Source organism: Podarcis muralis, chromosome 9 (assembly GCF_964188315.1).
Source record: "Podarcis muralis chromosome 9, rPodMur119.hap1.1, whole genome shotgun sequence".
NCBI lineage: Eukaryota > Metazoa > Chordata > Lepidosauria > Squamata > Lacertidae > Podarcis > Podarcis muralis.
Window position 1 is genome coordinate 9,816,935 of NC_135663.1, and position 13,539 is coordinate 9,830,473.

General features: G+C 45.1%; 1 protein-coding gene across 5 annotated transcripts in view; it reads right to left on the reverse strand.

Annotated features, from left to right (window-relative positions):
* The window catches only part of SLC4A4 (solute carrier family 4 member 4), a 204,226-nt gene that overhangs the window by 47,172 nt on the left and 143,515 nt on the right, over window positions 1-13,539 (reverse strand). For all 5 annotated transcript variants that reach the window (XM_077933740.1, XM_077933741.1, XM_077933742.1 and 2 more), the window contains 5 exons: window positions 11,802-11,959; window positions 9,921-10,008; window positions 6,694-6,848; window positions 6,026-6,139; window positions 5,472-5,646 (listed from right to left, as the gene is read on the reverse strand). In XM_077933740.1, the coding sequence (XP_077789866.1) occupies window positions 5,472-5,646; window positions 6,026-6,139; window positions 6,694-6,848; window positions 9,921-10,008; window positions 11,802-11,959 (690 nt within the window). The remainder of the gene's footprint in view (window positions 1-5,471; window positions 5,647-6,025; window positions 6,140-6,693; window positions 6,849-9,920; window positions 10,009-11,801; window positions 11,960-13,539) is intronic.

A 13,539-nucleotide genomic window follows, 5' to 3' on the forward strand; every position in this document is an offset into this window, starting at 1 on the left:
GGTTCTCTGTAGCTTTGCGTCTTGCAGTGAGGGAACCGCTCAGTGGCGTAGCGTGGGGGGTGCAGGGGGGGCCGGCCGCACCGGGCGCAACATCTGGGGGTTAGGGTTAGGGGGCGCAAATCCACGGGTTAGGGGGCGCAAATCCACGGGTTAGGGGGCGCAAATTACTTGACAAGCCCCGGGTGCTGACAACCCACGCTACGCCACTGGAACTGCTAGAAGGCCCTCAGCGCTGGAACTCAGCGTCTGGGCAGAACGATGGGGGTGGAGACTCTCCTTCAGGTGTACTGGGCCGAGGCCATTTAGGGCTTTAAAGGTCAACACCAACACTTTGAATTGTGCTCAGAAACGTACTCGGAAATGTGCCAGCTAACACTAACCATGGTTTAGTGCTATGTATGAATGTGGTTTTTATTGTCCATTTTAAGGGTGGAAGCTTTCAGCTCCAGTTTCAGAGTTTTCACCCAGGCAGGAAGCAACTTTTAAACATATTTCACATGCATTTTCCAACCATGGCCAAGCGTTTCATCAGAAACCCCTCTACTTGTGCAACTTCCCCAATCCTTGAATTAGTGTGTCCAGCAGGAGAAGGGTTTTTGCAGAGTGAAGTTCAATTTTTAAAAGAAGTTCCTTCAAGTTTCTTTGTCTTCCCATAAACATGGCTTTGTTACACACTGCGAAACAAACAAGCCTTATGTTGTGTGCCATGCAGCAATGTGAAGAATGTAGTTCAGCAGGTCACAGATACCAACTTTTGAGACGCTATAATTTCCTTTTACAGTTTGTAAATATGCGGAATGAATAAAAAAGATACTTGACAGAGCCTCCAGGACCTGTACAGAATATTTATGTAGGGGGGGGGGGGGGAGAAGAAGAAAACTGGAATTGGAGGGATTGCCTGACCTTATTTAATTAAACGTAAGCAAAATTCTTAGCAGCAGAAGTTATAAAAAGCAATAAAAGAGAGAACTACATTGCTGAAGGCACTTGGAAGTGGCCAGATACTGCACATTTCAGAGTCCTTGGCTGGCTCCTGTAGATGGTAATCGTGAGTGAGGCCCACATCCTGACCCCTTGAGCAATAATTTTCAGCCTGTTATATGTAATCCATCATCCCAAGGGCCCCTAAACTCACCTCAGTCACTTTTAACATTTTTTTTTTACACATTCAAATGATAAATTCAAAGGCTAAAGGCCTATTTGTTAATCCTATTTATTAATAAATAAATGTACCTTCAATTCTGATTTACACAATATTCTATTCCATGTCTAAGAACCCTGCTTTCTCAGAAACACAAAGCCTTGATTCAAGGACTCGGAAACCAAAACCGCCAGTCATATTAGAAGCAAACATCCTCACTCTGTGTTACAGAATCAAAATACTGGACATAGCAATGATAAATGCCTCAAGTATTTCTGAGCCAGTGCTAATACTGAACAAACTACTATACAAGGAATACAATACACCGAATTGTAGCACAGTTCCTAAGAATCCACTTTCCTCAAAACTCTTGTTTGCAGAGATAAGGGAAATGTTCCAGTGCGTCAGCAAATGTAAATAGTGTAGTTTCATTGAACACAGAGAGGAAAGAATGCAGTTACAAATTGCACTGACCCAGTTCGAGCAAAGCTCTGTTTGTTGTGGAGGCTACACACAGTGAGGATCACACCTGCTTCCTGCTTCACCCAGTGGAAATGTCTGACCTAACTCTGGGCCAGGTGGACTCTCACCTGTGAGAATAATGTTTGCATATGGACTACATGTATGCAACACTCAACATTTAACAACCTGGATGTGGCTGTTTAGCTACATAAAAATCTTGGAAATGACTGTGTGATTTAAATATCTGTACACTGGAATTTATGTGTGCAGGCCCCCATGAAGATACTACAAACACACATGGACTGGCCCTGAATGAGAGACAGTTGCGCCCAGTGTGTGTTAGTGGGGTGGGGACAGCTCTCCCACTATGCCTTTGTGCTGCTCATGTTCATCTGATCCAGGTGACTGATGCAAAAATCTGGCTCTTCTGAAATACATGTGCCACTAATTTTGCGCCTGCTTTCCACTGTTCCATTTTCCTGGCTCCACCTCTTTCTTGTTGACCAGACTGAGCCTGATGAGCTGCTCAGACTTTTTGAGTATGTATCTGTCATGTCCCTGGGGTCAGACTCACCTTCTTTGGAGCACAAAGCCAGGGAGTCAGTGGGAGAGGGAACTGCCCCCAGGGTCAGTCCAAGTTGAACAGTAAACCAGAAGGTGCTTGTGCAAGAGGCACCCATTATGGTTCTACCTCTCTAGCCCAAGGTCATGTTGACTTCCTCTGACTCCAGCTCAGAAGCCCTAATGGAACCACAGTCTTCCCTGCTCTGTTGGAATCAAAGTAGGCCCATTTAAATGAAGAGGTTACTCTCACAAAAAGTTACACCAGCTCTTATTTCAGGCTCAGTTGAAGGGCAACTGTTGCTGAAGCAACATTTGAGCCCTGCTCATATGGAGGATTCAACTTGAGCCCTGTAAGGAGCTGTCCAGGGTGCTACTGGAGCCTTGCCTCTGTACTGCAGAGGCTGTTGATCAAAACAGAACAGTTTTCAGTGAAATCCAGCTCGAGGCTTCCTTAAATCAGCTCTCCATGCTTCTCTGGAGGCAGTGGGTGGTGGTAAGGTCTATAGACTTGTCTGCTTGTCTGGCTCTTCATATGGACTCCACCCTAGAGCCCAGCCTGCTTGACCTCCTTCCTCATCTGTCTGCCTGTCCTAGAGAACTAACGCTGGATCCATCAGACAGCCTGAAGTTTTAACTTTGCCCAGATTTTACTGGGATATCATTCACCAAAGACTGGTGAGTGTTTTTGGTGGTACTCTACTTTGTGTGGATTCGCTTTTGGCCTGGGTTGGGGAACCTGTGGCCCTCTAATTGCTGCTGAATTACAGTTCCCATCATCTCTGAGCACTGGCCATGCTGGAGCTGATGGGAGTTGGAGTCCAACAATCATCTAGAGCAGTGGTTCTCAACCTGTGGGCCCCCAGATGTTGTTGGACTACAACACCCATCAGCCCTAAGCTCTGGCCTTGCTAGCTAGGGGTGATGGGAGTTGTAGTTCAGCAACATCTGGGGACCCACAGGTTGAGAAAGGCTGATCTAGAGGGCTACAGGCTTTAGACCTTTTCAAGATTAATTATTCCCCATGGTTCTGGGGATGAATGAGCAGCTAACTGAATTGGATCCCAGGAAAAACAGCATCATTAATAAAACTCCACCCCTCCCTGCCACATATGCACACATATGCACACACAACAACAACAACAACAACAACAACAACAACAACAACAAAAATAGGAAGAAGAGAGATCCCTGTTTAGCACTAGTCACTATCTCCTTAGTTATTGTGCCTTTCCTTGTTCTCCCCAAATGCACTTCTCTGAGCCCAGGGCAAAGGACCAATTAGTTCACTTTCTAGCCCTGGCCAAGAATTAATTTCAATCCTGCCTGACTATGACTTCTGAAGGTACAATAACCTACACTCAGGATTGACACTTCTCATGCAGGGTGATTTGCTCTGCACAATTCATTTAAATGTCAAGGAATTTAATATTCCCACTGAACACAAAGATTGGAGGGGGCACGGGGTGGGGGGAGCCAACCTAGTGTACATACACACACACACACACACAACACAACACAAGATCCAGCTGAAACTAAGCCAAATGTAAAAAGGGAATATGCTATAAAAATTGAAGGTTAGTAGCAAAGCCTCACAGACCAGCAAGCTTTGTTCGAGGTAAAGAAACCAGAGAGTTCTTTGTTAAGCTAACTTCCTTCATTTTGAGAACAAATATTTGGCCAGTGATAGGGAGGCGAAGGAGGCATTCACAGTACTTGACACTGATTTATTTCCCCATCTCCTGGAGTTTCATGTAAGCAGATGAATTTTGTTTAGATTTGCAGCAGACTCAACGTGGAACTGAAAAGGTTTCTTTTTTTCCACTCCATGCACGCCAGCAGGAAGTTTCTTTTTTCAAAGGCAAATCACTTTCCATGGATAGACTCCTTTGTTCCCTTCTGGTGGGAACACTGGGAGCCTGATTAAATCTATGCCGAGAATATGACAGGGCTCAATACAGGAGTGCTGTGACATAGACATAGACCCAGAACCACTTCCGAATATCAAGGTTCAGTCCTAAAACACATGACAGATTTGTAAAGTGAAGAGTGATGGGTCAAGAGCATGTGCAGAGTGCATTCTGTGCCCCTGATTATACAACCACAACAGCATACGGCATGCATGGGATATGGGGAAGTAGTGGATAGCATGGTGGGACTGTTCTACTCACCTGACTTCCCTCTACATTGTTGACAAACACCAGAATGGAGAGCACTAGACTGTCTCTGCCAGCGCATTTGCACCGCACTGACTTCACCACCGCCTTGCCCCTATCTATCCTAGTACCCGGCAGTGACGCAACCTATGCCAAGTGAGCAACGCAGCTCCACCATGCTTGTTATTGATTAGGAAGCTTTCCTGATCAGGGAACGTACCTTCCCAATACTCTTGAATCATGACAGCACTCTCTTTAGAGATTCAGCATTCATTGATCTCTGCCTGGTGCTGTTTAACCTAGTTAGAGTATTGTGGCCAATCTGGACTATCATCCTTAGTGCTTGTTTGAGTGAATACTTCTGTTTTGTTCTTGCAAACTGTGGCGTTACTGATCTCGCTGGCATATACAAGATTGCTTATAGCATTTTCGCCCCGGTGCCCTGCCCACTTTCCTCCAATATCCGATGCATGCAAGGTTTTTCAAGTTGCAGCTGACGCAGCACAGGTAATCTTGCACCACCTGAAACTGCTGCACAGGTGCAACACCCCAAGTGTCTCACTGGACCAGTTTAAAAAAAGGTAAAGGACCCCTGGACAGTTAAGTCCAGTGAAAGGCGCTCATCTCACTTTCAGGCCGAGGGAGCTGGCGTTTATCCACAGACAGCTTTTGAGGTCATGTGGCCAGCATGACTAAACTGCTTCTGGCACAATGGGACACTGTGACGGAAACCAGAGTGCACGGAAACACTGTTTCCCTTCCTGCCACAGTGGTACCTATTTATCTACTTGCGGTGGCATGCTTTCAAACTGCTAGCTTGGCAGGAGCTGGGACAGAGCAATGGGAGCTCACTCTGTCGTGGGGATTCGACCTGCTGATCTTCCAATCGGCAAGCCCAAGAGGCTCAGTGGTTTAGACCACAGCGCCACCTGCTTCCCTGTCACTGGACCAGTGCAACACCACGACTCACAACAGGACGCTGGCGCAATAACTCTTGCATCTCATACTTGTTTTGTTTTTCTTTGCACAGCAGATCGTAAGGCTGTGCTGTTTGAAGTGGTCGTGAAAAAAGAAAAAAAACTGTCTTTGACCAAGCCCAGACTACTGCAGTTGCAGAAGTTTGAACTGTCTTGCCCCGAGCCATGGCTCACCTGCATGTTGTCCGTAGCATCTCCCAGCAGCCCCCCAAAAGTGATGGCGTTGGTTACAGTAGCCAGATAGATGAAGAGAATGGCAGACAGGGCTTGGATGTTGAATGCATCATAGAAGTCACTGGCAAAGAAAGGGGCTTTCCTCTTGATGTCTTTGATTAAACCGCCGCAGAATCTAGCAAGGGGAAGAAGAAGAAGAGTTTGGATTTGATATCCCGCTTTATCACTACCCAAAGGAGTCTCAAAGCGGCTAACAATCTCCTTTCCCTTCCTCCCCCACAACAAACACTCTGTGAGGTGAGTGGGGCTGAGAGACTTCAGAGAAGTGTGACTAGCCCAAGGTCACCCAGCAGCTGCATGTGGAGGAGCAGGGAAGCGAACCTGGTTCACCAGATTACGAGTCTACCGCTCTTAACCACTACACCACACTGGAGAACCATGTGCCACAATTACATGAGTCAAGGCACAAAAAGAGAATCTGGAACCGAGAAGCCTGTGTGCCAATGCAATCTAGTAAGATGCCCCATATCGGCGCACAGACTTTTGTCACTTACCTGCCAGTTCGTTGCAACTCCTCGCAGTCCCCGTGCCCCCCACCTCCATTTCCCCCGTCGTGTGGAGTGTCCCCGTTCATCTGCAGATTCTCACCACCCGAATACATGTTTTTCCTGAGCAGAAAGAAAGAAATTATAATTCAGCTGGGCTTCCATATATCCAGGATCTTCGGCCTGTGACTTTGGGTGCCGCAACTGCGGCGAGGCACGTGGCATGAAGGCGTGCCCATTTTAGGCAGTGAAACTTTAATTACTGCAACCATATCCAGTGACGGGGTCTTAAAATTTTGTGGGGTTTTTTTGTTTTTTGAGGGGGTGAGGAATTCAAATATGCCATTACTTTTGTGACTGGACAACAGTTACCTTGGCAAGTCTAGGTTTGACAACGAAACACATAAATTGCTTTCGGAAAACCAAAGAATTTTAATTTTACCTTATGAAAATGTTGGGTCATACTAAACAAATAAGTACGTATAACTGCAAGTATTTGGTAATCATTTTTAATTTGCAATTTTACACACATTTTACTTACCAAGCAAAACCAAATTCTATTAATTTAACCAAAACATCCCAAGTCCTGATACAACCTTTTTTGGCACGGCTCGATTTTGGAATGTGAAAGTTGAAAAAGTTGGCATGCCTTATTGCAACATATGCACCTCTCTTACCTTTTGTCTGAAGACGGGAGGGACTTGGGGGGCTCTATCCTGATGGCAGGGTCCCACTCCCCCGGGGGGAGCACAATGACTTCATCCAGGAACTCATCGATCCCAGCGATCAGGTCCTGTCTGTCTTTGGCTTTGTAGGCAATGTCGTGGAACACCTGCACATAGGAAGGAAAGGGAAGGTTGCCATCTAGCAAATCCTTCTACAGGTGCACAGAAAGACGCCTCATTTATGAGGTCATCCTCTTTGTCCATCTAGCCTGACACTCTTCTCTTCTGCCTGGCAGCAACTCTCCAGGGCTTCAGGCTGTGGTCTTTCCAATAAGCTGTTACCTGATTGTTTTAGATGTCGGGGATTAAATCTGCAGTCCTCAAAGTCCAAAGCACATCCACTACCCACTGAGCTATGGTTTCTCCCTGCTGTGGAGCACTAGTCAAATTGCCACTAGCCAAACTGACAGATTACCTGTGGCGATCACACAGGGTCCCCCGGACGTTTAACGGTCTATTGATCCCTGTGCCACCGCTGTGCTCGCTTCCCCGCTGCCACCAACCCGTTACTCTCGGGTAAAACACTGAGTCCAGACAGTTGTTAAAATTGAACCAAATAAACAAGTTTATTTTATAAGCATTAACAAGTTTGTGGTTTCTCAGATAATATTCCTGTCAGTTTCTTAACTTTAGTTTCTTTACCGGCCTATACTTTCCATTCTTAAGGAAATCAGACCTGAGTGCTCACTGGAAGGACAGATCGTGAAGTTGAGGTTCCAATACTTTGGCCACCTCATGAGAAGAGAAGACTCCCTGGAAAAGACCCTGATGTTGGGAAAGATGGAGGGCACAAGGAGAAGGGGACGACAAAGGATGAGATGGTTGGATAGTGTTCTCGAAGCTACAAACATGAGCCTGACCAAACTGTGGGAGGCGGTGGAAGACAGGAGTGCCTGGCGTGCTCTGGTCCATGGGGTCACAAAGAGTCGGACACAACTAAACGACTAAACAACAACAACACCTTCCTAATACCTTCTGACTGATTATATCAACTGTTTGACTGACTCCTCTTAACAGAGTCTCTCACTCTCTCACATCAGACTAGCCCAACCCACAGACTTATCCTCTCTGTCTCTTTCTAACTCCAGACTGACTTCTCAACCACCCTAACTCTAACTCTAACTCCTTCCCTTGGGTTCCCATTGGTTAGTCCTTTTACCATTAATTAACCCTTTCCTTATGAACCCAGTATGATGTCACACACCTAGGAGAGCAAACGCCACATTACCTTTTATTCTGCAGAGCTTTTGCTTAATGGGGAAAAAGCTGGCAATATATTTTCAGCAAAGGAGGAAACAGCAGAGGGATGCTTAACTTTTCCTGCACCCACCCCTTTTCAGTGCAACAGTTTCCCAGGCTATTCCTGCTGCCCCTGCAGCTGGGTTTATTTCTGGTCTTTGAACCAGCGACTGGAAAATGTTCCTGTGCAAATTAGTTTAATTGGGATTTCAAAAATTTCAGTTCAGTACCTGATGCCCTGGAGAGTGATCTAATTTAGGAGGTTTGATTTACCTGTATTTAGCAAACACTTGAACAACCAAGCTCAGCTAATACTGCATTTGAAGCTGGTCCTTTTCACCTGTTCATTGCTACTAATGAAATTAGGAGGCAGAGAATTTTCCATGGAAAATAAAGCACTGGAAAAGTTTGCTCCCCACATCACTGCTCTGAACCTAGCTGGAAATAAAGTGGGTGTGAGGAGCTGAAGGGGGAGTGATAGGCAAGGAATCATAGAATCATAGAGTTGGAATAGACCACAAGGGCCGTCGAGTCCAACCCCCTGCCAAGCAGGAAACACCATCAGAGCACTCCTGACATATGGTTGTCAAGCCTCTGCTTAAAGACCTCCAAAGAAGGAGACTCCATCACACTCCTTGGCAGCAAATTCCACTGTCGAACAGCTCTTACTGTCAGGAAATTCTTCCTAATGTTTAGGTGGAATCTTCTTTCTTGTAGTTTGGATCCATTGCTCCGTGTCCGCGTCTCTGGAGCAGCAGAAAACAACCTTTCTCCCTCCTCTATATGACATCCTTTTATATATTTGAACATGGCTATCATATCACCCCTTAACCTCCTCTTCTCCAGGCTAAACATGCCCAGGTCCCTTAGCCGTTCCTCATAAGGCATCGTTTCCAGGCCTTTGACCATTTTGGTTGCCCTCCTCTGGACACGTTCCAGTTTGTCAGTGTCCTTCTTGAACTGTGGTGCCCAGAACTGGACACAGTACTCCAGGTGAGGTCTGACCAGAGCAGAATACAGTGGCACTATTACTTCCCTTGATCTAGATGCTATACTCCTATTGATGCAGCCCAGAATTGCATTGGCTTTTTTAGCTGCCGCATCACACTGTTGGCTCAGGTCAAGTTTGTGGTCAACCAAGACTCCTAGATCCTTTTCACATGTACTGCTCTCAAGCCAGGTGTCCCCCATCTTGTATTTGTGCCTCCCTTTTTTTTTTTTTTTTTTTTTTGCCCAAGTGCAATACTTTACATTTCTCCCTGTTAAAGTTCATCTTGTTTGTTTTGGCCCAGTTCTCTAATCTGTCAAGGTCGTTTTGAAGTGTTATCCTGTCCTCTGGGGTGTTAGCCACCCCTCTCAGTTTGGTGTCATCTGCAAATTTGGTCAGGATGCCCTTGAGTCCATCATCCAAGTCGTTGATAAAGATGTTGAATAAGACCGGGCCCAAGGCAGAACCCTGTGGCATCCCACTAGTCACTCTTCTCCAGGATGAAGAGGAACCATTGATGAAATCACTCCTCGGCCACCTGTTGCCTAGAAGTTACCTCCATCCTGCCATTTTACTGATGTTTGGTGGAAACCTGTGTTCAAAGACACAGGGCTGCCACCATCCCAGGAAGTTCTGCTTCTAGACAGTCAGGATCAGTTGCTGTTTCCTATCACTTGGTGGCAAACTGAATACTTTATCCAATGTAATACATGGAACAGCCTTCAAAATCTCCCATTCCTGGAAATTCGCAGAAGACTACCCTGAACATTTCCTGGAAGTATTGCAAGATTGGCTCTTTTGAGGCTGTGGCTAGAAAAGCGAAAGCTTTTATCTTGTGAACCACCCTGAGAGATTGTGATGAAGGGTGGTAAATATATAATAATAACAACAATAATGCAAATATCGGTTACTGCTAAGTGAACTGCACTCAGCAACACAGAAGGGAGATTACCTCATCAGACATCAAGGTAGCGATGGCTCGGCCAATCTCATGGTACGATTTAGCTTTGCCTTTGGGACCCAGCAAAATGAAGAGGAACCTGAACCCCAAGGAGGAAAAAGAAAGAACAAACAAATATTGTCATGATTCACTTTGGGGAAAACCAACACAGTATAGCTTCAGTAAAATATGTACCACCAGATTAGATAAAAGCAGTGGAGCATGGAGATTCATAGAATTTGTATCAGTTGGACATTAATAAACAACAAGAAGATATAGCAGAACTTGTTATATCATTAACGTCAGAAAAACTTTAATAAAAAAATCTTAACATCTGACAGCGATCCAAGGAAACTGGAAGGCTATGAATCATGGAATTGTAGGACTGGAATGGAAGGAACCCACAGGGCCATGGGTTCAAACCCCCTGCAATGCAGGAAAAGTGCTTCTCCATCAACCTGCTTAATTTGGTTGGGACCAAATCCCTGCTTAAGATGAAGTGGCCGATTCCAATAGTTGGTCATCCCATCGGGTAATTACAGAACTTTCATGTAACTGAATTTTGCTTATTTCCTCTTCCTTTTCATTCTTCCATTTTTGTGTCGTGTCTATCATGTCTATTGTGTCATGTTTATCATGTCTATTGTGTCATGTCTATCATGTCATGTCTATCAGACATTCCGGCATGACCCTGTTTTATTTTGGCATGCCGCGTAGTTGCCTTTTAATAATAGAAAACAGGATCAAGAATAGGGAGGGAGAAAAGGCTCCTTAACTGGGAGCTGTGGGGACATGGGGACCTTCAGTCTCAGCAACTGCTTCATGGGGGCAAGACCAGGCAGAGATGAGCTGCTGTGCTCATTAGGCCTGGCATTCCTGTGCAGATCCTGTTTTTGCTAAGAAGGAATTAACTCCAACTTGCACAGTGTGATTTACTGCTGGCTCTCTCCTGTCTATAGAGAACACTTTTTGTTGCTGTTGTTATCCCTTAGTTTAAAACTGCAATTTTCTTAATTATGAATGCATGCTCTCTCTTCCCTTCCCCCCCTTCTTCTGACTTAAGTAATGCTAATACAACCATGGGCTTGAAAAGGCTCCTAGTGTTTAAAATAACATTTGTGGAAAAACCAGAGGCTTTTTTATTAGGTATTTTAGGAACAGAGATTCCGAGTGAGCAGAAAAGACTTTTTATATATGGGATGACAGCAGCGAGAATATTACTGGCCCAGAGATCGAAAGAGGATAAAGTTCCAGCCAAAGAGGAGTGGCTGGTGAAGATGATGGACTACGCCAAAATGGCAAAATTGACCGGATGAGAATCCGAGACTAGGATGAGAAGAAGTTTAAAAAAGAATGGGAGAAAATTATAATGTATTTAAGAGAACCATGTAAACAACTAAAAACTTTGGCAGGATTAGAGTAATACTTGTAAAGTACAAAACACAATGGAAAAGTTAATAATATTTATAATGAATTGGGGGGGGGGGGGAGCTGGAAGAAAAAGGGATTGACAATGAAAACCAGAGAAGGGCGTGGGGAGGTCAAGGGATTCCGAGAATCCAAAATGTGAAGGTGAATGATATATTTAAATTGAAATGTGTTATGTAAAATTAAAAGAAAATACAGTGGTACCTCTGGTTGTGAACGGGATCCATTCCAGAGGCCCGTTCTCAACCTGAAAAGAACACAACCCGCGTCTGCGCATGCGCGGGTCGTGATTCTCTGCTTCTGCGCATGCGCGTTATGTCATTTTGCGCATCTACACATGCGCAAGCGGCGAAACCCGGAAGTAACTCTTTCTGGTACTTCCAGGTCGCCACGGGACGCAACCTGAAGCAATCGTAACATGAGGTATGACTGTATATTAAAGATAAAAAGAAAATGCTCCTTTACCGGGTAGGTACAGGGACTTCTGTAAGAGCACCGAGCATAACTGCTTGCTGCAGCCGAACGAAGGCAATGAAAGGGGCTTCCAGGAAGTCGACTTCTCCCACCAGGACATTGGAGGCCTCGGCGTCTCGAGGTAACTTCTTCATGAACTTGTTCTTCAGCTGTGTGGGAAAGAGAAGAGACACAGGCGTCTCGTCAGAACGAAAAGGCTCTTGTGGTTTAAGGCAAACAAGTTTAATTGTGGCAGAAACTTCTGTGGGCTACAGGCCACTTCATCAGATGCATGGAATGCTATCTTCAGTAGCCAGGTATATAGATTTACCACATTTTCCCATGTATGAGATAATGTTTTTGCCCCAAAATATTTTTAGCCAAAAATTGGGGGTTGTCTTATACATGGAAAAAACACGGTATATGCACACCTATGGACATATACGTGCATGGCTAGGAGGGGAGGAGGTGGACGGTAAACAGTGAGGTATGATGGAAATGAAATGCAGAAAAGTACAAACAGTGATAATTAATAATTCCCAGGTACAACTCACAAAACAAGATTTTTAATTAATTATTTTTATTTAGTGGATTTCTATATCACCCTTCATCATAGGATCTCAGGGCGGTTAACAGAAGAAAATGCAGGACAGAAACAAGGAAATAGTTAAAACAAACCAACAAAACAATAATCCTTCTCCCTTTCCCATAGGTAAAGGTAAAGGGACCCCTGACCATTAGGTCCAGTCACGGACGACTCTGGGGTTGCGGCACTCATCTTGCTCACCCCATCGTGGGATTCGAACCACCGACCTTCTGATCGCCAAGTCCTAGGCTCTGTGGTTTAACCCACAGCGCCACCCGGGTCCCTCCCTTTCCCATAGACAGATGTAAAAGGCTGTAGAATATTAATCAGCCAAAGGCCTGGCTGAAGAGGAACGTTTTCACCTGGCGTCTAAAGATGTATCATGAAGGTGCCAAACTGGGGGGATCATTCCACACTCAATTCCTCCAGTTAACACCAACACCAACGTAAGTTTGTAATATATGCAATTGTATCCACTGGACAGTTCAGATATACTGTTTATTATTAATTTACAAATTTCCTTTTACCCATATGTCACTGCAATTTAATAATGGCAGCACACCATAACGGCCACATCAACAAGAAGAGCGTCCCATTTACGTCTGCAATATTACGCAGAAGTGCCTAAGCTGCATTTCTGTTTGGAGGTAAAAGCAGAACTGGGGAAGGAGGCAAAAATGTTTGTGGAATGAAATACGTCCCTACCCTCCCTTGATAGATTGCTGGTGGAAACTGCATGAGAAAAAGGTCTAAATTTCAGAGTAGCTTAAGGTGACGAATTGATCCTAGATGCTCCAGTGAAGGGCGAAGAAGTTTCCACTTCTTACTCTTTCTTCCTTGAAAAGTGCAGCTGGAAGGATATTCCAGCTGCAATTATTCATCTTGTCCTTAGTGTTCTAGCCGACACAACACGTGTGACATTCTGCAGATCCCTTGAGGATAAATCACAAAACCACATTTGCTTCGGAAAGCCCACGCAAACTGAGCACATACTGGATATATTGCGATGCTTCCATCTCTTACCACTCGTACCAAGTCTCCCCCCAGGAGGATTTCACAGACTACCTGGCAGCACAAAAACACTGTGTCCAATTATGCAATCTTGTGGTCCACATACCCAGATGTTTAAAAGGTCAAGGGACCCCTGCCCATTAGGTCCAGTCG